Source organism: Eulemur rufifrons, chromosome 15 (genome assembly GCF_041146395.1).
Source record: "Eulemur rufifrons isolate Redbay chromosome 15, OSU_ERuf_1, whole genome shotgun sequence".
Classification (NCBI taxonomy): Eukaryota; Metazoa; Chordata; class Mammalia; order Primates; family Lemuridae; genus Eulemur; species Eulemur rufifrons.
The window spans coordinates 97746735-97771744 of NC_090997.1; the positions used below are offsets into that span (position 1 = coordinate 97746735).

A 25010-nucleotide genomic window follows, 5' to 3' on the forward strand; every position below is an offset into this window, starting at 1 on the left:
TTTAAAAGTATAAATTTAAGTCAAGAAAAGAAAATCCTACTTCACAGAGCAGAAAATATGCTGGCAAAAAAAATTTTCTAGTATCTCACTATCAGTAAAATGGGTAGCAAAATTTGTGAATTTAAATGAATTGAGCAGAGGTTTACATTTGTTTCTAGAAAACAGCAATAAATAGGTTAATTCTTATGGGCGCATTCCATGTAATGAAACAAATTTTGAGTACCTGCTACACTCCTTCCACCTAAATGCTGGTTAGGTACTCCTCTCAACATCCCCATGCCAACCCTTCCCTGCTGTAACATCCAACATACCATTGAAATTACCTGGTTCTGGTCTCTCACCAGACTGAAGATTCCTCCAAGGCAGGAGAGACGTGTCTCAGTTGAGTACCAGGGCCTACCAACATGCTTGGCAAAAATAGAAATTAAAAAAATTGTTAAATAAATGTCGACTTAATGTTGACACAAAGATGATTTCATGGTGAATGAAAGCAGTTATGAAAATATACGGTGTTCGATGAAAATTTAAAACATTTCCCATAACTCTTAAGGTGCTTTCTTTAATACATAAGGTCCAATAAAATTATCTTTAACTAGAAGTTTGAAATGTGTAACTATAATAATACAAAGTTAGAGTATTAAATATACCAAAATGTTCTCAGAGTTTGCCTGTACATGTTAACTTTATGGTGATTTGTATTTCAGTTTTATATAGTTTAGTATTCTTTAGATGTTTAAAAATGAATGTCCAATGGTATAATGAAGAAAAACTACAACTAATAGTATGAAAATAAATAAAAGGGGAGAAAATTTCAAAAGTAGTAGAGGATCCTGAAAGGCAATAAAATATTGCATTAGAGAGATACTTCACTAAAATATAAATCAAGTTCATGTTTGGAGTTTTCCTATTAAAAATACAGTTACATACTTTAATTTGAGACTAAAAATGTTGGTAGTGCCAAATGAGTCTATTCCAAGGTGGAAGACAACTCTATATTGACTTAATAACACTTATTATACAATAATACTAAAATTTCAGGCTTTAAAAACTAATGGAAGTTATTTGCTTTGCCAAATTACTGGCTTATTCTTGAATCATATTTCCCCCTAACAAATGTTATTGAAATCTCCACAGGGGAGGGAAAATACCTCCCAAAAAATCTCTCTGTCTGAAAATACTTGGAAAAAAGTCTCAATAAACTGCTTTCTTTTTCCTAGAAAAATCACACGTCGGCATGATGGTTAAATTATAAAGGATTGTATAATTCTTGGATGGAAAACAGTTACCATAAATACACAATTTTACACAAATCAAGGTCTACAGGCACTAATTGCATTACTTTTATTTTTTCTTCAATTGGTCCTAAAAGATTTTGGAAAGCTACTGTTGCAGGAATTAGTTAAATGCCAAAATATTTAGATATCAGCAGGTCCTATGGCACACTAAAATAAAAAAGATAAATAGGGAATGCTCATCAACAGGTTTGGCAAATGGAATTTGAAAGTAAATCTTCGTGAATCTTAATTAAATCTCTCTTTTGCAAGGCTTAGGAGCAATGAGCACATTCTTATTTCAATTTCAGCTTCCTACACAGTATCCTGATATATAATTCTCTCTAATGTGTTGTGCTATTATTAAATAATGGAAATGGTTACATCTCCAGGAAACACACCAAAACCACAAATAAAACAAATATTAATTATCCAGATATTTTGTTTGCATAGCAACAAACACCAAGTTATTTCAAATGCACAATGTTAAACATTTTTGTCTGTGACAATTGTTCTAGACCTTAGTCCTCTTTTCTCTAAAATAAAGACAATAGTCATAGTTGTCATAGCTACTACTAAGATTTTCGTGAGCATCAGTTTTGCACAAATGTATGTAGTAGAGTTCGTAAACCTTATTGTACTTTGTAAAACTGATTATCATACAGATAGCTTATATTTCATGGTGTATATTTGGCAGCAGTATGTTGTAGTAGTAAAGAATATCAACTTTATTAAAAAATAGGTGTGGATTTAAATTCTACTTCTGACATTTTTTTACTGTAATTCATATTTTTATTTTGGTAAAATACACACAACATAAAATTTTTGTCTTAACTATTTTAAGTATATGATTCAGTGATCTTAAGTACATCTATATCATTGGGCAATCATCACCACCATCCATCTCCAGAACTCACTTTGTCTTGCAAAACTGAAACTCCATGCTCATTAAACAATAATTCCCCATTCTTCTCTCCCCCAAGCTCCTGGATATCATGGAGTCATATAGTATTAACCTTCTAGTAAATACTAGAATACATTTATTTCACTGAATGTCCTCAAAGTTCATCCATGTTGTACCATATGTCAGAATTTCTTTCCTTTTAAAAGCTGGATAATATTTTATTTTATGTATGTACCACATTTTGTTTATCCATTCTTCTGTCAATGGACCTGGGTTACTTCCATGTTTTAGCAATTATGAATAATGCTGTTACAAACTTGGGTATACAAATATTTCTTGGAGACCCTGTTTTTAATTCCTTTGAGTGGATACCCAGAAAGGCAATTGCTAGATCATATGGTAATTCTACTTTTAATTTTTTGAGGAGCCGCCATACTGTTTCCCACAGTGATATGCCATTTTACATTCTCACCAGTAATGCCCAAGGGTTCCACATATCCTCACCAACACTTGTTATTTTCTCTTTTATTTGATAGCAGTCAACCTAGTGGGTGTGAGGTGGTATCTCACTGTGGTTTTGATTTTCATTTCCCTAATGATTAGTGATGTTGAGCATCATTCTGTATATTTATTGTCCATTGATATATCTTTTTGGATAAAAGACCATTCAAGTTCTTTATTTATGTTTTGATTGGGTTCTTTTTCATTATTGAGTTTTAGGAGTTCTCTATAGGTTCTGGATATTAAGCCCTGATCAGATATATGATCTGTTAAAATTTTTTCTCATTCTTTAGGTTGCCTTTTCACTATGTTGATAGTGTCCTTTGGTGTGTGAAAGTTTTTAATTTTTATGAAATCCAATTTGTCTATTTTTGTTTTTGTTTCCTGTGTATTTGGTGTTACATCCAAGAAATCATTGTCAAATCCAATGTTGTAAAGCTTTTTCCCTGTTTTCTCTAAAAGTTTTGTAGTTTTAGCTTTTATATTTAGGTCTTTGATCAATTTTGAGTTAATTTCTATACATCATGTTAAGTAAGGGTCCATTCTCATTCTTTTGCATATGAATATCTAGGTTTCCCAGCACTATTTGTTGAAAATACTATGCTTTCTCCATTGAATGGTCTTGGAAGCATTTTAACCCTTGTTGAAAATCATTAGTCATATAGGCAAGGGTTTATTTCTGGACTCTATATTCTATTCAGTTGGTCTATATGTCTGTCTTCATGTCAGAACCATATTGTTTTGATTGCTATAGCTTTGAATTAAGTTTGAAATCAGGAGATGTGAGTCTTTAAGATTTGTTCTTTATGAAGATTATTTTGGCTATTCTGGTTCCCTTCAGATGCTACATGAATTTTAGAATGAATTTGCCTATTTCAGCAAAAACTTCATTGGGATTGAAATAAAGATTGCTTTGAATCTATAGATCACCGTGGGTAATATTGACATCTTAACAATACCATAGCTCTAATCCATAAACATAGGATGTCTTTCCATTTATTATTGTCTTTTTTAATTTCCTTCAGCAATGTTTTGTAGTTTTCATTGTACGAGTCATTCACCTCCTTGGTTAAGTTAATTCCTAAGTGTTTTATTCTTTTTGATGTGCTATTGTAAATGACACTGTTTGCCTAATTTCCTTTTTAGATTGTTCATTGTGAGTATGCACAACAGAAATGCAATAGATTTTACATTGGCTTTGTATCCTCATACTTTGTTGAATTCATTTATTAGTTCTAGCAGGTTTGTTTTGTGAATCTTTAGGGTTTTCTACATAGAAGACTATATAAACTGAATTATACCATCCCCCCCAAAAGATTATATCATCTTCTATGTAGAAGAGATCACTTTATTTCTTTCTTTCCAATTTGAACACATTTTATTTCTTTCTTTTGTCTATTTGCTCTGGCTAGGACTTCTGTACCATGTTGACTAGAAATGGGGAAAGCAGATGTTGTTGCCTTGTTCCTGATACTAGAGGAAAAGCTTTCAGCATTTTGCCATTGAATATTAGGGTTGCTGTGGGTTTTCATATATGGATTTTAATATTTTCAGGTAGTTTCTTCTATTCCTATTGTATTGAGTGTTTTATCATGAAAGGATGTTGAATTTTGTCAAATGCTTTTTCTGTATCAAATGAGATTAGTGTGAGTTTTTAATGCTTCATTCTGTTAATGTGGTGTGTTACACTGATTGATTTGTATATGTTGAATCATTCTTGCATTCTAGAAATAAATCCCTCTTAATCATGTGTATAATTCTTTTAATATTCTGAAGAATTCAGTTTGATAGTATTTTGTTAAAGATTTTGCATCAGTTTTTATATGGAATATTTTTCTGCAGTTTTCTTTGCTTGTAGTGTCTTTGCCTGGCTTTCATGAAGTGTTCTCTTCTCATCAATATTTTGAAAAACTTTGAGAAGGATTGGTGTTAGTTCCTGTTTAAATGAAGCCATCAAGACAAGGGCTTTTCTTTATTGGCATATTTTTGTTACTAATTCAATCTCCTACTAGTTACAGATCTATTCAGATTTCCTGTTTCTTTGTGATTTAGTCTTGGTGGGTGCTATGCAATGAATTATGCCATCCTCCCAGAAAATGCATATGTTGAAACCTTAACTCCCCATGTTATTGTATTTGGAGATAGAACCTTTAGAATATAATTAGGGTTAAATGAGGTCATAAGGATGGGACCCTAATCCAATGGTATTTAGTAACTTTATAAGAAGAGATTGGCTATAAGTACCTCATAGACTTGGTATGAGGATTAAATGATTTAACATTTGTAAACCACCCTTAATAGTACCTGACACATAAGCATTTGTTAAATAAAGAAACAAATTGGAAATCTTGAAAATAATCATAATTTTTGGCATTCAAAATTTTATGAGTGAGCTGAAAAATAGAATGGAGGAAGACAAAGAATATATTAATAAGCTGGAAAAATATAGTAGATGGGATAGAAATGGAGGGTATAATGAAACAAATAAGATACCAGCAGTATTGACACCGAAAAGCTAATATTTATCTATTAAAAGTACAGTAGGGAGAGAATGGAAGAGAGGTACTATTTGAAGAACAATAGCCCCAAATTTCCTGTAACTAAAGAAAGCAGTGAAGCTTTGAACTAGAGGGCACTCTGAGTGTCAAGTACAATAAATCTTTTTAAAAAATTCTCACTACATTTTAATGAAATTCAAGAACACAAAAAAGAGATAAGATTGCAAGTGCTACAAGAGAGGGGAAATGATATTTTATAAGAGTATAGAATAAGAGTTCTCATCAATATGACTAAAGTAAAGAAGACAATGAATGGACTAATATTTTCAGAGTGAACAACTGCTCTGAATGCCAAGCCAAACTAGCTATTTGAGATGTTACATCTTCAACATACGCTAGAAACATGTTATTTAAAGACATGGAAGTAAATAGTAAAATAATCTGTTACAAGTATCAAAAACAATCCCATGAGCATTGGGAATGAGATGGGGTAAGAGAGATTGGTGGTTATCATCATAAGAATGCATCTTGTTTATAGAAATTATACCTTCTTCTTATATAATCAAATAAAATAAGCATTTTTGAGTGTTTCCTATGCAGTGATCTTAGAAGAATTGTAAGACTCAGTGCCGCCTCTGAGAAATTCCCTGCGTGTTGGAGGGAAGCAGGGTGGTGTGTTACAGGGAGGCAGGGTGGCAATCCCAGTCTGTCATTTACTGGCTTTACAACTTGGGGGAAGGGAATCGATCTCTTTGAGACTTAGTTTCCTTGTGTAAAATGGGGGGTGATAAAGTGCATTTATGACACAGTAAGAAGCAATAGGCACCAGGTGTGGTGACGCACACCTGTAATCCCAGCACTTTGGGAGGTTGAGGAGGGAGGATAGCTTAAGGCCAGGAGTTCAAGACCAGCCTAGGCAACATACTGAGATCCTGTCTCTACAAAGAATAAAAAAAAAAAATCTGCCAGGTGTAGTGGTGCCTGTAGTCCTAGCTACTCAGGAGGCTGAGGCAGGAGGATCCCTTGAGCCCAAAAGTTTGAGGTTACAGTGAGCTATGATGACACCACTGCACTCTAGCCAGGGTGACAGAGTAAGACACTGTCTCAAAAAAAAAAAAAAAAAAAAAAAAACAACAACAAAGAAGAAGAAGACGAAGCAATAAGCACAAAGGTCGGAAAAATTTTGTTTTAATAACTAGGAATTCTACTCAGACCGACTTAAGTAAACTAAACAGCAAAGGTAATTCTTACCTCAGGTCACTTCTTTGGCTCATTTGCCCACTCTGGTTTCTATACCTCCACGTATACCCTGCAGTGTGACTCTGGTCATTCATTTAACTTTGCTGGGGCAGCATTCATGCCACCGCATCAGAGCAGAACAGAATGGAAAGCTTGTGTTTGCTGGTTTACGTTACCCCTTTCCTGATCAGACCTTCTCTTCGGATTAAAGCCTTCGGCTATATGCTGTAGGCAGTTGGAATTCCCAAACCTTTAGTCTTATATAATTCTCTTTCACGTATTTAGGAAATTGCTGAACCCCCTTTTATGTGCTGCTATGATTCAAAGCATGAGTAATCGGGATAAAAATGCTAGCTATGTTTAGAGGAAGGCTCTTTAGATAAGTTGAAAAAAAAATTAAACAGCATTGTTTCTGTAAAATGCCCATTGAAATCATTTTTATAAATATTCACCTTTCTTTTTACTATTTTAATTTTATGTTTTTAAATTAACAGATAAAATTTTATATATTTATCACATATAACATAATGTTTCGAAACATATATACATTGTGGAATGGATAACAAGCTAATTAACATATGCTTTATAACACTTTTACTTTCTTTTGTGAGGTTTTTTTGTTTTTTGTTTTTTTGTTTTTTGTTTTTTGTTTTGAGACAGAGTCTAGCTCTGTCACCTAGGCTAAATTAGATATCTTTTTTAGAGTGCGGTGGCCTGATCATAGCTCACTGTAACCTCCAACACCTGGCCTCAAGTGATCCTCCCCCCTCAGCCACCTGAGTAGCTGGAACTACAGGTATGTAGCACCATGCCCAGCTAATTTTTTCCTTTTTATTTTTTGTAAAGACAGGGTCTCACTATGTTGCCCGGGCTGGTCTCAAATTCCTGGGTTCAAGAGATCCTTTTGCCTCAGCCTCCCAAAGTGCTAGGATTACAGGCGTGAACCATCACGCCTGACCCATACTTTTCCTTTTATAATGTAGGACCCTAATCTAATGTTGTTTCATAAACACCTCATTCTGGGGAAGGATGTGATTTTTTTAACTGAAATAAACATATATTGTAAATACTTAGTGCTAAGATAAGCCTGAAGAAAGGGTAGAAGTATGATGAGTCAGAAAACTGACTGCAAAGAACCCAATTATTTAACATAAAACATTCTATTAAAGATAAGACTCACAGTGTAAGATCTGCTGGGTAGGAAAGTGACTAATGCAAGTGTGCCTTTAGATCACGCAGGTCTATAATCAATGGCGTATCTAGCAAAAGTTATTTTTCTGCTTTGGGGGAGAAACTTCTGCTTATAAACATCAAAAAATTTTAAACTTTTTGAGCATCAAAGTCAGTTATTCTAAAAGCTGAAAGTCACAGATTGATTTTGGGTTCTGTATGTTTGTTTACGTACTTTGGATTACCTTATCTAAGTTATCTTTATATATTTGCCATATTTAGAGTCTTCCCCCAAATGAAATTGGTATAGCTCTTCAAGTTAAATGGCTTTCTCTACCTTTTCCTTTAAAATCCTTCAAAGAAGTGAAACTTCTAAAGCAAGTCAAAAAAGCCCTCAAATTTGAAATTGGGGAGATTTTTTGGCAACAATGCAATTTCTGCAAATATTGCAGACCAGGTCAGGTATCAGAATTTTTAAAGTTCAAGAAATAATTTCAAAGTATTGACCCTGAGATTTTTGAAATCCTGCCCTTACTGAAATCAAATCACTTTCTTAGAACACTGAATTAAGGCTCTAAACAAATGCTTTTATGATACTATCTCCTCCAATCAATAGCCATCTTGGGCTGAACGAGTTAGACTCTTAACCTCATGTGTCTGAAAAACAGTAAACAAAAGCTAAAGTTTTAAAAGAATTGACTGCACTGTGTAAATAAAAAGTCCAAGGAAGACCAGCTTTAGGTATGAGATTCTCTCTCTCCAAAATCCACATTCTCTGGGTTGGGTCCAGTTTCAGACAGGCTTTTCCAGCAACTGCATACCATACATCCTCTCAGGTTTGAGTCCTGTTGGAAAACTCATTGACTCTGGTTTAAACATGAAATCACCCTTGGCCATTCACTGTGGCCCCAATAGCTTAACATCCTCATGGCCTGAACTACTAATAGAGCCCATTCCAAAGCATGTAGACTGAGAATGGGAAATGAGTGGTTCCCCAGGGTGAAATTGAGGTTCTACTTCTAAATTATGGTAAATATATGTGGAATATTAAAAATAATAGATGTCCAGCATGTGCAAGATGTACTTTCACCACCAGCTAGAATTTATTATTGAAAGTGCACCTGCCTATCTCTTGTACCTGATAGTTATACTTTCTGTAGGCTTTGAAGACCCATAACATTACTAGATACTTACCCAGGAATAAGAAAAGCATATATCCCTATAAAGACTTGTACATGAATATTTGTAACAGTTAATTTGTAAGAGCCAAAAGTTGTATTCAACTCAATTCCCATTAACAAATGAATGGGTAAACAAATTACGGTATAACCATACATTGGAATGCTACTTGACAATAAAAAGGAACAAATTCTTGATACATGCAACAATATGGATGAATCTCAAAATAATTACACTGAGTGAAAAAAGACAGACAAAATAGAGTACATGCTGAAGGATTCTATTTGCATAAAACTCTAGAAAATGCAAAACTAATCTATAAGGACAGAAAGTAAAACAAGATCAGTGATTGCCTATGGAATAATGGGGGTGGTAGTGAGCCAGGGAGGAGCAAGATTAAAGAGCTTCACAGGAAACTTTTGAGGGTGACTGACACGTTCATTATCTTGATCAGGGGTTGGCACTTTTTTCTATAAAGATCAAGATAGAAAATACCTTAGGCTTTGCAGGCCATATGGTCTCTATTGCAACCACTCAACTCTGTCCTTGTAGCATCAAAACATCTATAAATATTTTTTAAAAGGGTATGGTTGTGTTCTAATAAAACTATTTACAAAAACAGGCAGTGACTCAGTTGGTTCTATAGGCCTAGTTTACCAATCCCTGAGCTTGATTATGGTGATGGTTTCACAGGTGTGTATATATATATATATATATATATATGTCAAAATGTATCAATTTGTTAATTAGGTGTCAATTATACCTCAATCTATTAAAAAAAAAAGAAACTTAGGCTTCCCGTCATGGATTGAATAAAGTCTAACCTTCTTACCATGGCATACAAGTCCTCCCGCCTCTCTTTTCCACCCCTATCAGATCCATTGTCATTCCCTGGCAGGATATGCCAGACACATGTATCATGTCATTTCAACTCTATGCCTTTGTTGGTGTTCTCTCTTCTCTTTCTCTGCCTAGAATGACCTGCTCTTATCAACTGTCTAACTCATCCTCTTACTTATACTTTAATGATTAGACTTTGGCATCTGCACTTCCAGGATGTCATCCATATCTTACACCTCCTATTTCCTTTGCCTTATGTTCTGTGAGATGCCTCATCTCTTGCCTTCGTAATAGCTTGTGTGTTTGTATGTGCATGTGTGTGTGTATATATATGCGCATGCAGTCAAATATGCCCTTAGATCATGCAGGTCTATAATCAATGTTGTATCTAGCAAAGGTTATTTACGTATATATGCACATATATATGTACACACACACACTATTATAGTGTTCAATAGTTTTAACTATATTTATATATTTAAATTTTTTTCATATATGTAGAATTATTATCTAGTCTGCCTCTACTACTTGACTGGGATCTCCCTGTGTCTATTATGCCTGTTACAGTCACCGGCACGTTAAAAACAAGAACAGCAACAAAACACTCAATAAATCAGCCTGGTTGTTGTTGTTATTATAACTACTTTACAGAGAAGAAAACTGATAGATTATATATTTTGTTCTTAGGCACATGGTTGTAAATAGCCAAGTTAGTACTGGAGAAGAGTTCTATGTCTAATCTCAAATGCTTTCCACTAATTCATGCAAATTTATTATTGGAAGCTTACCCTTATCTCACATTGGTGTATTTGCTGACCCTGTCACTGTTCTTCCTTTATCTCCTAGATACACCAAAATGAAGACAGCCACCAACATCTATATTTTCAACCTTGCTCTGGCAGATGCCTTAGCCACCAGTACCCTCCCCTTCCAGAGTGTCAATTACCTAATGGGAACGTGGCCATTCGGAACCATCCTGTGCAAGATCGTGATCTCCATAGATTACTATAACATGTTCACCAGCATATTCACACTCTGCACCATGAGTGTCGATCGCTACATTGCAGTCTGCCACCCTGTCAAGGCCTTGGATTTCCGTACTCCTCGAAATGCCAAAATTGTCAATGTCTGCAACTGGATCCTCTCTTCAGCCATTGGTCTTCCTGTAATGTTCATGGCAACAACAAAATACAGGCATGGTGAGTGGTGTTGTGGGCCTGAGGGATGGAGGGTTTATAGCCCAATTTGTTGGTGAGGTCAAGGGCCAAGTGGAATTCATGGAGTGGTCCAATGTTTTAGTCAAATTGTAATTTTAACTATTCTTTCTAGAAAAAAATGTCTGAATATTTATAAATATGACATTTTTAAAATAATTTTAGGCCCACTAAACATTTTAAAGAGAATAGAATCTGTTTGTTCCTGATTTCTCTATACTTACTTTATCAAAATTGTGAGTAAATAAGACCATACCTCTCCCAAGATTAATGAGAGCTTAAAACCAAAGAGTATTAGGTTGAGGCTTGTTTTAAAATTTCAAGTGTCTTCCTATATGACAAATTTATCTTTATAGACCTAATAGCAGAATAATTAACTACCCATCAAAAAATGGCATGAAAACATCCACTATCTGGAGCTTCCTAGAAACTTTAGACAATGCTTATATTTTGGTTTCTTTAATTTTTTTTACTTATTTTTTATTTCAAAATTTTAACAGGTGTACAAACGTTTAAGTTATATCTACATATTTGCACTGCCTGAGTTGGAGCTACAAGCATGCCCATCCCAGACCGTGGGCACCGCACCCATTAGGTGTGAATATATTTTGTATATAAACATAGATTCTATCATAGAAGGTCTAGCTCATGGTGAGAGGTCCATAATTGTTCACTGAATGAAAACTTAATGTGATCAAAGTGGACAGCAAAATGAGAAATTTAGGAAAAAAATATTAAAAGTAACTTGCTTTGAAAATTAACAGAGAGCTGGGTTTCTTCCACAATTTCTTTAAATCTTTTCTTACTGGCTTGCATAGTATTATAGTAGCCTTAAGTTAGCTCTGGTCAAGACTACAAATTAGTAAGCAACATGACAATATTAATACCTGATGACATAATTACATTTTGCTAATTTTTCCTTTAAATTCTTTTCTTCTAGGTTCCATAGATTGTACACTAACATTCTCTCACCCAACCTGGTACTGGGAAAACCTGCTGAAGATCTGTGTTTTCATCTTCGCCTTCATCATGCCCGTCCTCATCATTACCGTGTGCTATGGACTGATGATCTTACGCCTCAAGAGTGTCCGCATGCTCTCAGGCTCCAAAGAAAAGGACAGGAACCTGCGCAGGATCACCAGGATGGTGCTGGTGGTTGTGGCTGTGTTCATCGTCTGCTGGACCCCCATCCACATCTACGTCATCATCAAAGCCTTGGTTACGATCCCAGAAACTACATTCCAGACCGTTTCTTGGCACTTCTGTATTGCTCTAGGTTACACAAATAGCTGCCTCAACCCCGTCCTTTATGCATTTCTGGATGAAAACTTCAAACGATGCTTCAGAGAGTTCTGTATCCCAACTTCCTCGACCATTGAGCAACAAAACTCCACTCGAATTCGTCAGAACACTAGAGATCACCCTTCCACGGCCAATACAGTGGATAGGACTAACCATCAGGTATGCAGTTTCCAGAATTAGGTGTACTCACTGGGGATGACATAAAGAGCTTTGTACCAATGCAAGATTTTAACCTGTTAGAAGGAGCTCAGTAAGGAGGGAATTGAGGTTCAACATAAGAATGGAGGGAGGAGGGTAGCAAATTTTGATCCTAGTGTCAGAGAGGAGCTTTGTTATATAAAGTGTGCTCATTATATATGACTGTATAACTTCATTTAGGTATAATGATATACCAACTAGAACTCTATAAATCTATTAAAAATCACTTTTTCAAGGCCTTTTCTTCTATGCAAATGTAATGACTTTAGCATATTGTGGAAGTGATTCTGATCTAGAATCCTTTTCATTTTCCCCAGACATGTCATGTATTTCATGAATATCGCTCCAATATCCCTTTCACTTCTCAAAAGCCAGTCCTGCTCTGGTTCTGTGACTGAAGAGAAAAGGCCAGTCCCTTGCCCACTGTGGTCATGAGCATACGATATTCCCAGCATCACAGCAAAGGAGAAAAGATTTTAAAACAGCCACTCCTAACTTTTGTTAAGCTATTGGTTTACAAATTTTGCTGTCTGAACTCTAGAGCAAATATCAAACATATTACCTGATTATTAGATTAAATAATTTTTTAACAGTCATCTTACTCGTTGGGGATAGTATTGTGAGAAGTGCCTAGTTTTTAGAAGATGTATTCCCATTCCCAGAAGAGGACAGACGATGACAGACACAGAAAGATTCAGGAGTTACACGCAATATTAGAGTTATACGAGAAATCAACAAGGAGGAAGGGGGAAAAATGTCTCCAAGTTAATATTACCTGGTTAAGCCACTGGTTGGCAAAATTTGACCTCTGACCAACAAAGTCAATCAAACATACGACTTAATTATTAATATTAATTTAAGTAAATTTTTAAATAATGATGCAGCCTCTACAATTTTTTAACACAACTCAGATTCAAATTTCCTGTGAAGTAAATGCTTAGGGTCAGAGCCTCGGATAAAATCCTAGAGTCAGGGGGCAAGACCACAGGGACACATAGCTCCATAACAGTGAACAGGCAGTCGGGTCTATGAGAAGCCAGAGAGAGGCTTGGCCAGCAGAGTGAAGCTGCTTCCTCTTGCTGTCTCTGGACCACGCCCCAGCTCTCACAGTCCCCATGTTGCCACCCAGCCCGGCTCAGACTCATCCTTTATAATCGACAACAGGACTAATGCAATATGGCCCAGATGCATCTGCCATGGGGGACATTAATTCTCATACCCCTGATATCCAATAATGCTAAAATGAACACAGGAACTTGTACTCCCCTAGAGAGCATGAGGTAATGATGGCAGACCCACTTCCAGCCAAGGGGAAATTATTAACATATTATCTCTCACTTCTAATTCCATTTCGGAAATAAAAGCCAGAAAGAAATGTTTTTTGACTCTGCTTCTTTTCTCCAATTTTTTTTTCAACATCCAGACCTCTAAACCTGCTCCTTTTACTAAGCAGCTCTCCTATTCAGTGACCGTCAAAATCTTTTGAGTAACGTAAAAAGGGTAGGGTCTTAAATAGATTTTCTCCAACCTGAGGATAACATATTAGAGAATGCAATTTAAAACTCTCAGTCCTAAGCTAAGGTTAAAATATTTTGCTTTGGAGTAAAATATTTGCAGTGGAGCAGAATGATGGCCATTATAAAGATTTGACTCTTCCTCCTGAAGGGCTTTCCTCTCCTGCCGAGTTCTTTAGGGCATGGCTGGTTGGTCGTGCACCCTGCACCACTGCTAGGGCTTATTGTCACATCTGGCCTCTCTGCCATCCTTCACTCAGCCTCACTGCCATGAGGCACAGCTCCCAGCCCGTCTGGTGGAGCATGAGTGTCCTTCAGTGGCCCAACACTGCCCTTGACTCCCTTTCAAATCCAGCATTTTCACAATAATATGGCTCTTGCACAGCCAGATCGAGGAGAAAAGAAGCTAATTGGAGGAGTTCTGCTCTAAGTAACTAAAAGGTTTGCTTTAAAAATACATCCAATTAAAGCTTATCTTCATCGCTGCCTCTATGAAGCAGCATCAGTGTCAGATAACAGCAGAAACACATTAGCCCTGGACTTGGCTGCTGTCCCCAGATGCCCAGCTGGGAGAGCTGGACACAGAAGAGAGGCTGCCAGGAAAAGAGGAAAAGACACTCTGACATATTTGAAAATCAAGATAAATCAAAGATCCTTTCTGCTACTCTCTATTGATGTGTCATCATTAAAATTAAGACAGCTACAGAGACAACTGGAACAGTATATAAGCCTCTGGAGGTAGTTTCAATAATATAGCAAAATAATAAAATGATTTCAAGGACAAATCAGAGACTTTATGGCAGTATCTATAGGACATATTTGATTAGCTGTGCAAATTCAGAATCCAACAAACAGATGTTTGGTGGTGGTTGCTGTTTTACTTCATAAACCATCATGTTAGAAAACATAGCTAATTGGATTTGCATTAACTTAACTGCTTATTTGAAATTTGTATTGGTTGTAAATGTTTATATTCTGCCTATATATTTGTATTTTCTCCAAGAATTAGATTGTACCATATATGTCCCATTTCAAGCACATTAGTAAACTTCATATTCTGCAGATCAGAGATCCAATATCAAACCTTCCCAGGGTGTCTGTATTCTGACAACTGTACACTGAGGCCATGTCCATACAGCGCAAAGTGAAGTGGCGATTTGGCAGTTATCAAGGTAATTTGATAAGCCATATGAGAAAATTCTGTGCCCAAAATAAACTTGGAGTCATACTTAACATATTTAAAAGCTGCTCCGTCAGCTTTTGCGGCATAGCAAACCATTCCCAAATCTAGTGGCTTGAAGCTACCATTTATTTAGTTTGAAATTCTATAGCTCAGTCACTTGGGCTGGGTCTGGCCAGACCATTCTTCTGGTCTCAGCTGGGCTCACTCTGAGAGTAGTTGCCAGATGGGCTGTCGGCTAGCTGATCTACATGGCCCCGGCAAAAATGGCCAGCTCCATGTGGACTCGCATCCTCTAGCATGTTAGCCCAGGCTTGTTCTCGCAGTGGTCACAGGTTCTGAGAGACAAAGAGAGAAAAGCAAGCAAGCCTTGTTGAGGCCTAGGTTCGGAACTGACAAAAGGTCACTTCTGGGCTTTTTCTTGGTCAAATAAAATCACCTTGTCAACCTAGATTCAAGGAGTGGGAAAATAGATTTCACCTCTCGCTGATAGGAGCTGCAATCGCATTGCAAAGGGATGTGGATTATAGGGAGGGGAACAGTTGTGGCCAGTTTTGCTAACAATCTACAGCAAGCACATGCTGTAAGGGACAGGCAAGCCGTGGTGCCCTGAGAGCAGGAACCACATCTGTCTCGCTCTTTCTTGTACCTCCAGTATCTACCTAGCAGCGTTTGGCAGATTAAAAAGTACTCCCCAGATATCTGTGGAATGAATGAATGAATCAATGATGGGAAAGCTCATGATATTTCAGGAGATGTGGAGGGTGGTGGGAATGACCCCTTTCTTGTCCAGCTGACAGACAACCTAAATGACTGCGGCGTAATGCTCTGACAACATTCCAGGCTCACCATCAGTAATGGGAAAAGATTCATGGTAGGGCTTCTTCCTTTTCTCCTCCCCAGCTTTTAGTACTCTGATCAAAAGTTATACTTTTCAAAAAACTGGATACATTTGTCCTTGTGTTCTAATTTTATTTTTAACAAGAACTTTTGATGAGAAGACCAAGAACTGGATTCAGTGCCCTAAAGAGGTCTTTCCCTGGCTAAGTATGAGAAAAGAAAAAAGATGGTCTCTTATGTGTTTTTGTGCATGCCAGGGCTCAGCCTCTTGCTCCAGCTGTAGCATCCCTGCCTGACATATGCTCTGCTTGTTGTCTTTATGGCTTCTAGATCTTTATTAGGTAGACTCGGGTGTAGGCATTCATTTGCCAGCTACTCTCAGTGCAACTTAATTTCTCTGCACATGTCCCACCCTGCTGTTGTCTTACTGAACTCCACTTCCCCCATTTTCTGAAATCATTTCAGGTCCAACTCAGACCTGCGAGGTTGGCCACTGCTAACGTGACTTCCTTGCTTGGTTTCCACCCCAATCATATTCTCTAATGCATTTTCTATTTCGACACATAGGTGACTTTTGAAAACGTTTAACATTACATAGGAAAAGAAACAACTCTACTGGATCAGTTGGATTATTGTTTAAGCAGTTAGTACTAACTATAACCATAGTAATCAAGCTATCTTACATTTGTATGATGGTGTACAGATATAAAAGTGCTGTCATGAGCACTGTCACATCTCATCCTATAACAGTGCTGATGGGTAAACATGAGAAAATGAATGCTCTGGGAGGTTAAGATCAAACAGCCAGTAAGCGGCGGAATCTAGACAATCACCCCAGGCTTCTAATACTAATTCAAAGCTTTTCTCTGACTTCCCGTACAGTGCTACTTTGCACTCAATTATAATTGTGTGGTCTCAGCCAGAGATTCTCAACTTCTCTATGAGCTTCAGAAAAGTGTAAGTTCTTAGGAACTTCTCTAAGAGATTTTGGTTCCCTGTGTGAGTATAGGGTCCAAGAATCTACGTTTTAAATAAAACACTAAACTGAGAACTCTGGTTTAAACTGTAACTTCATCTCCAAACACTACCTAATTTACTGTTTTATCTAACCTGGGTAACCATTTAAATCAAGCTGTTTGACGTGAATCTTTTCACCAAATAAACCATGTATTTTGCAAAATAATGTAGTTATCCTTGGAAAAAGCCTTCATATTCTAATGTATCTCTCAGAGAGTCTTTTAAAACAAAGTAATATAATAGCAATAAAACTAACATTATGGTATGTCAGGCTAATTCCTTTTTGTTACTATGGTAAGTCCATTCCTAAACCCTTTGATTACTATTTTTAAAGCATTTTCTTAACATTTTAATACACGTAGCAGGTCCATAAATTAGGAGATGCTTTGCATTTGGATTAACTATAAAACTATATCATCCCCAGCTAAACTAAAAGCAGAAGCCTGACTTTTAAAATCAACTTTGTAACTCTCAAGGCCGGATTTCAGTTTTTTGCAAGACATCTGTGGAGAGCTAATCTGGGAAAGAAATTATTTCAATGTTATGACAAAAACTCCAAATGAGAATGGCTCACAAAATTACCACTGGACAACATAATGCATGTTTTGTGAGTGAAATCAAAATGGCTATTCTTTCGATTCTATAGTTTAAAAAGAAAATGGTTCCACTTGTGTGTGTGTGTGTGTGTGTGTGTGTGTTGTGTGTGCATGGATGATATGGGTGTGCCTCTTTATTTGTGTCTGGAATTAGAGTTTATTTAGGTTTAAAATGAATAATATTTCATAAATAGCAGAAGAACTTCATATGTTTCTATAAATTACAATCTGGGAGTGAAAATGTTATTTAATCAAAAATATGTTCATTCTCAGAAAATATTTGGCTTTAAAACTATTAATAACAACATTCATTGACCAGTTTGTGTCTGGGATGGGATATCTTATTTAATCATATTGGATGTGGATTATAATCTCTACTCTCCATTTGAGGAAACTAATATTTAAGGAACTACTTGCCCAAGGTCGTTGTCAAAAAGTACTGGCTGAGGATTGACTCCAGTTAAGTTTGGTTTATAACCCAGGCTCTTAATCAACGTGCCCTGCTATGCCCTAGTCTTATTTCTCATTCTCCTCAGAGTGATGTCTTATCAGTGATCTTTCAGGGAGATTTAGTTTTAAAGATTAGGTTAGCTAGTATAATTAGTACAATATTTTCTTGTACTTACTGCTCCAATTAATGTAACTAACTTATAAAAATATAGCAACATATTTTTCTTTAAACACTAAGTTAAAATGAAATGTCATCTTATTTGGCTAAACTTAAGAGGTGAATTTCCATTTTATAGCCATTTATCATGAAAATATTCTTAACTATTGAGATTTAGTGTTTTGGAACATGTTAATCTTTATTTTCTAGCTCACATAGTTAGTTTTGGGAACTAAATATGAAAGGTGCCTATTTCTCTCTTTTGACTTTCTACAACACCATATTTATTTTTGCTTCTACCTTTATGAATTTGAAATGCAGTTTCATGGTACATGTTTTGCTTTTACATTTTTTCTTTCACCCTAAAGGAAAGGATCATTTGAATGACTATGACCTATCAAAAACCAGCCATTAACTTTTGAATGTCATTCTGATCGCTGTATCTTTTGATAAGGTGCAAATAAACATTTGAAAATTGCTACAATTTGACAAAAATGACAAAATGACTTTGAGGAAGATGTCGTGAGAACTAGAAATTTCTAGAATAAACTATATCTTACTGATAATTTTCCTTTAATAATTATTATTTTCTGGAAATCAAGAATCTAGGGCCACAACTTTTGTCAGCCTTCTTCCTTAACTGTTGGAATATTTTCCTTTTACAGTAGAGTGCCTGGGTTTGAAGTGAATAGAAATTTTTCAGAATGAAAAGAAATGTTAGAACCATATTTTCTACAGCTTCTACTCTTTACTGCAATAAAATCCAGTGTGGATAGGGGAGGCTAGAAACAAGATTCATATCAAGTGCTAAAATACGTGTAATAATTATTTTCCAAAACATGAATAGTTTTCATGACATATACCAAAAAGTCATAAGGCCAGCTCTCATGACCCCATGTGAGTTGACATGCCCATCACCAGCTATGTGTGCTAAAGAAATGAATACCCGTATATACTAATATATTACCCCAACCTGGGTGGGAGATAAGTATGAATTTAATGGAGTACTTGTTGCTTTACCATTTATGAATCAAAGGAAATGAATCACTTTTTCTTTCTACAGCAACTGAACTTACTAGGAACACATACAAATAAATAGTTAGCCTGATAAATTGACTCTACACCATTATTAGATATCAAATAAATATAAGCTGAAAGTTTCATCGCAATTTGCAATAATGGCCCTCTCAGTCTAAGAATAAATATGTAGAAAAATAATTTGGGTCATTTGTCTATATAAAGCATAGTATTTATTGGGAAGGAAGAAAGGAAGGAAGGCAGATAGGAAATAGAGCTAATCTACAGAGTCCATTTTGTGTCTGAAATCAACGACCTTCTTCCTGCTACTCTGTTTTATATACAAACACAAGAAATTCCAGGAATATTAGAAATCTACAAAATCTACCAAGCCCTACATAGACTGTTTCTATTTTTTTCATGTTATCAAACCTTTATAAATATATGTTTAGGGGATTTTGTGTATATAATCCAGAGTTCCTAATGTTACACCTAAATTCCTTAAAGCACACACAAAAAAATTCTTATTGTGATATAATGGATTCCCCTAAGACATGCGCTAGAAAAGCAAAGTCTGTGGAGGAAGACGCTAAGAAATAAGAATACCTTAGTCAAGAAAAATAAAAGAAAATTTTAAAAAACTTTGACAACAAAAAAATGCAGTGAATAGTGAATGTGGAATGGGATATGACTGCTATACATTTGACAATAAAATCATCTATTAATATTAAACCCACCCTAATTTAGCAACTTAGCAAGAATATCTCATTCTTGCTGTTCTTTCATTCTTTTCTATCATGTTCGCTAAGATGTGCTTATATTTAAAAATCTCCAAGTATAATTAAATATAGGCTTATTCAGATTCAAAACTTCAACTTAAAAAAAAATGTTCTCCTTAAGCTATTCTTTGGAAATGGAAGTGATACATATCACTCTTTCATAGAATTTTAAAACTGAACATTTCTCTGCTATTCAATGCCCTTTTTTACTAAATGTAAAAGATGATAGTGAAGTATTTCCAAATACCTAGTTTTAAATACAGTTTAAGAAAATTTTTGTAACTATAGAAAAGTCAGATAATTACATTTTATATAAACTCTAGCATATGTAAATTTAATTTTCAAAATGTCAGCAGGTAAGGGGAAACTTTACAATTTGATAAGAATAGCAGATGTAGTATAAAATCTTAAAACTTTAGATGGCTCAGCTGTTTTCCCATATTCTACCACTGACCAGCTGGATATCCTTGGGCAAGTTTCTGAAGCTTTCTGTGTTTCAATTTCTTCATGTGTAAGAGAGGTGGTAACTATAGTGGCTACCACTTAGGTCTGATGTGGCATGACATATGATTATCCATGCAAAGTGTCAGGCAACTGGCGAATATTATTATTCTAAGCCATTCAATGAGGATTTAGTGCTTTCATCTCCCTTTCCTTTTCCCCCCAAATTGAATTTCATCTCTTATAAAGAACATTTAAAAAGAATGAAAGAATTTGCCAGAAGAGATCATGAGGTGGTCTAACCCAAGCCTTCTCAGACTTGGCACTGGTGACATTTGGGGCCATACGATCTTTTGTTGTGCGGAAACACTCGCTGTAGGATGTTCAGCAGTATCCCTGGCTTCTACATACCAAATGCCAACAGCACCCACCTACCCCCAGCTGTGACAGCCAAAATGTCTCCAGACATTGCCAACTGTCCCCTGGGGGGGAATCAGTTGAGAAGCACTGCTCTAACCAGTTTAACTATGTTTAATAGATGAAGAAATATCAGGATCCAAATTAGTTGTGATGTCATTAATGCAGTGTCTAAGAAAGTTGGAACTGGACCCTAGGTATGCTGACTATAATCTAATCCTTCTCTGAAACATCACACTGATTTCTCAAAGAAAATTTGTGTAACCAAAACATTTGTACCCCGATAATATTCTGAAATTAAAAACAAGAAAGCTTTCTTCTAAACTGCTAACCAGTTGCAAAGAAAATGACGCAATATTAATGGAAGATAAGGGAAATGCACAATTCTTCACCCTTGTATTACTTCAAGCTTCTCTTTCAGAGAAAATGATCTTCAGCTTGAAACATTATTAAGAAAGAATTAAAGACCAATAAAGGTGATGATATTGTTAGAGAATCCTGAGAGGCTCTGAATGAGATCAAATCTCTGGGTGATATTAAAACATTAAGAGAAGTTGTAGATGAAACACAGTTAATGAAACACAAATCATAATCTCTGAACAAAGAAGAATAGGAAGAGTCCCAGAAAAACTAGGGTAAAAGAAATAGAGCCCCAAGTTTAATGAGAATATTGTAGCAACTAAAAACCACAGAATATTTAGCTTTGTACAGATTGTTTTCAGAATCTAGATCAGATCATTAAAATGTATTTTGAGAGCACTTAGAAAGGAAGCAAGTAACCTCTAAGAGGCAAGATATGATTAGTTATGGCCAAACAAATTTTATTCGCTTAGAGAATTACTGGACAGGGAAATCAGGTAAACCCTATATCAATAGCGTTTTTAACAATAGATCTGATGAGATTTTGTTAATTTCTGTAATACTATACTATGTTTAATTATGATCTAGATATAAAGGTGCAAAGAGGTAGGTATATAAACTTTTAACTGATGCCCATCTTAGGAGTCCCAATTAGTGGGGAAATGCTGAATAATCCAGATGATACGATAGTAGTTAATAGAGAAAAATTTTCATCCAAACATCCAACTATAGAAATATAGAATGTGAGTGATAACAAATATGAAAAATGTCATAAGGGTTTTATTTCATGGGCCAATAGTATGATATAGGACATCTAAACTGCTGCAATTATAGATCATATCAATAGAATCTAGTATCTAAAACCAAAGAAATGTCAGCCCCCTCTAACAGACAACGCACGTCAGAAATGAAACAAGCAAACTAGATTGCATTCAGGGATGAATAAGCGAGATGGTAAAGGGAGTTAAAGTAACTACACATGATTACCTGGGGAAATAGAAGACTCAGAGTGGTCAAGATAGTTATCTTCATATACTTAAAGCAATGTGAATAGGAAAATGGACTTACCAATATAACCCTGTAATTAAAGCCAATGGGTAGAAGTTACCGGGAAAGATATTTCAATACAACCAAAGACAGAATCTTTTTTAAAAAATCATTTTATTGAGGTATGATTGACATACAAAAATATGTACCTACTTACTGTATACAACTGGATGAGTTTGGAAAGATTTTTCTTAACTTTGAGACACAGGAATTTCCTTGCTACCAGATGTCTCTAATGTTCAAACATCAGTATTCTGCCTACATGAAAGGGACATTGAGAGAATTCAGTTGTTAAGATTGGATGATTACAGAGTCAGAGGGAATGACTCCTTGAATAAGGTTTGGTCGTGGAGATTAATGCTATGCAAAATAGTATTTAAAAGGCTTTGAAAAAACCCTACTATGTGTGTGTACATGTTTGTATTGCATACGTATCCAATTCATTTTTTAAACCAAAATTTTCAGATCTATCCAAGCACAGGTTCAGTTTTTCAAGAAACATTTTATAACATCCCATAGAATGAAGGTTTTACTAAGCAGTTTTGAAAAGTTCACTGGAGATCATCAGTCCCAGTTAGTCATGAATCTATTAAAAATTCAATGTTTCATTGGAATAAATGGCAATGTCTCATAATTCCAGGCATGAAGCAGAATCCTAAAATTGACTGTGAAACTCTTATTCACACCCATTTAAAATATCTAAACACTTCAGTACACAAACAAGACACTAAAATTTCATCTCTCTGAGAATAAGGCAGGTTGTATTTTGTTTGGGTTTTCACTTCTGCTTTGCTTTGTTTTGAAGCTTGACATTTTCTGGTTATAATTAAAAGGAAAAAAGTCTATGTAGCTTCAGGATATGTTTTCACTGAATTAAACTACACATTGCTAAGAATAAGCATTATAATTGACACATTCTTCTGTTTTGAATGAAATATCTTTACAGAAAATGGATTTCTTTTACAAGTCATCTACACTCAACTGTGAGAAGCATACCAAAGGTTGAATATGACAGTTTTTCTTGTAAAATAACATAAGATTGGAAGCCAGGGAACCTGGGTTCTGGTGCAAGCCGTGCTGATGACCACTTGCGTGAGTTCTGCATCTCAGCCAGTGATTGCGTAAGGGACCCCTTCACACGCAGGAGTTTTGAGCCTCTTGACTGCTCAAGAATTAAGGTTCATTTCTGGGTTCGATTGATTACCCCATTCGGACTCCAGGGGCCAGCTCCCCTTAGTGGACAACAAATGTAACCAGCAAAGCTTTTTTTTTTTTTTTTTTAATAAGAGAAAAGATTTATCTTCTTGAACAAAATTAGTCCATAGTAAAAGCAGGAGGAAGCATATGGCAGATTAAGCCTGGATCCTTTGAACTACCAAATTATTCCACCTATTCCTGAATTCTCTTTTACTGAAGTTGGACCCCTTGTACTCTAGATTCCACTATGTCTGATTCAGACAATGGGAGAAGAGATGAATTTCTTATTACTTTGGTACATGGAGATCTTTGCCTCTGAGTCATGAACTCCGCAGGTTTTTTGTGTGGCTGTTTTTATGGTTCCTGTGATGAATAAGATTTTGAAGCCTATTACTGGCTGAAACTCTGATCGGCTTCAAAAGTACCCAAGTCTGTTATTGGCTTCAACTGCAACTTTGGAAGGCTCCACAAATAGGAAAGGGAAAATGGAAGTGCAGGAGAGTGGCTGCAAAATAATAATTTTCAACCAGCTTTCCTCCTCTGATACACCTGGGCGTGTCACTTCACCTCTCAAGGCTCTGTTTGTCTTCATAGATTGACAAAGCTGGAAAAGATGATCTCTTAAAGTTCCTCTAGCTCCAAAACTGCAGGAAATACACACCAATATTTGCACGGCTAAAGAGAGAAAGTGCCTTCAATAAGCTTCATTGAACCTTAAAATGCTTTTCAAACATTTTATTTTATAAATAAGACAAAAAATAGCCCTGGGGGATTTGCTAGTTGACTTCCTAGAAAAATTATAGTTTAAAAAACTGTTATCAAAAATGGAAAACTGATGGTAGAGAATAGTATTATATCCATATATCTAGTGTATGTATATAAATAGTAGATCTAAGATCAAATGTCAAATCTATGAAAATGTATAACTGTACTATGGTAATTGTCAGAAGAGAAGCTTGGCCTTATGAAATGGCAGGGAGTTGCAAAACTCTAAAGGAGATATCTTAGCAAGCAAGCAGGTTGGCTTGTCACAACTCAATGGGTGCCCAAAATAGACGATGTGACTCAATGGACCAGAGAAAACCATTTATTACTCACAGCAGAGCAAACAGCAGGAGTAGCAACATGGTAACACTAGTTCCCTTGCCTTTATGTCTCATGATGTGATACAATGAACCCAGATTGCTGCTACGTACACAATGGGCTGCACTGCAGTTGAGGAGCTCAGAGCGAAGGGTTCATCATCTTTTGTTGGCAAGCAGTAAACAAACCAATCCTCCTACCAGGGAGCCAGAGTCACAAAGTAGTCATGCTGTGGTGCTCATGTGGTCAAGCAGTTAAGGTTCTTATTTGACTATATGACTAGCTATAGAAACAACCCAGGGTCAGAAGATAATGAGGTCTTGCAGTCCAACTCAGTCAGCAAGAATGGGCAGGGATGCTCAGAGGCCTGCTTCTCCTAGTAATTCACAGGTCAGCCCAGCATTTTCTTGGCTGAACTTAAATAAATTTCAGCCACCTAAAAATCATGCCACCCTATCAGCAATTTGGATTAGGCATATTGACAAGGGCTAGGACGAAATCTGTTCCATTTATTTCAATTAATACTGGATTAAGGTTATTATTATATCAACAGAATCCCATCCACTAGCTGAGGTTAGTCTGCAGTATTAAACACAAGC

At 35.9% G+C, this 25010-nt stretch overlaps 1 protein-coding gene across 4 annotated transcripts in view; it reads left to right on the forward strand.

The window, feature by feature from the left end:
- The window catches only part of OPRM1 (opioid receptor mu 1), a 43128-nt gene extending 19950 nt beyond the window's left edge, over positions 1–23178 (forward strand). The window contains exons 2-5 of one of the 4 annotated variants that reach the window (XR_011235507.1): positions 10449–10801; positions 11757–12277; positions 14894–15002; positions 23078–23178. Coding sequence is in view for 3 of the 4 variants with exons in the window: in XM_069487636.1 (XP_069343737.1) it covers positions 10449–10801; positions 11757–12277; positions 12944–12949; positions 13982–14104 (1003 nt within the window). In the remaining variant the exon portion in view is untranslated. Of the gene's footprint in view, positions 1–10448; positions 10802–11756; positions 12278–12633; positions 12769–12943; positions 12950–13981; positions 14105–14893; positions 15003–23077 lie in introns of those variants that run through there. The other 3 variants (XM_069487636.1, XM_069487638.1, XM_069487637.1) reach the window with 3 other exon arrangements.
- Positions 23179–25010: the final 1832 nt, after the last annotated feature.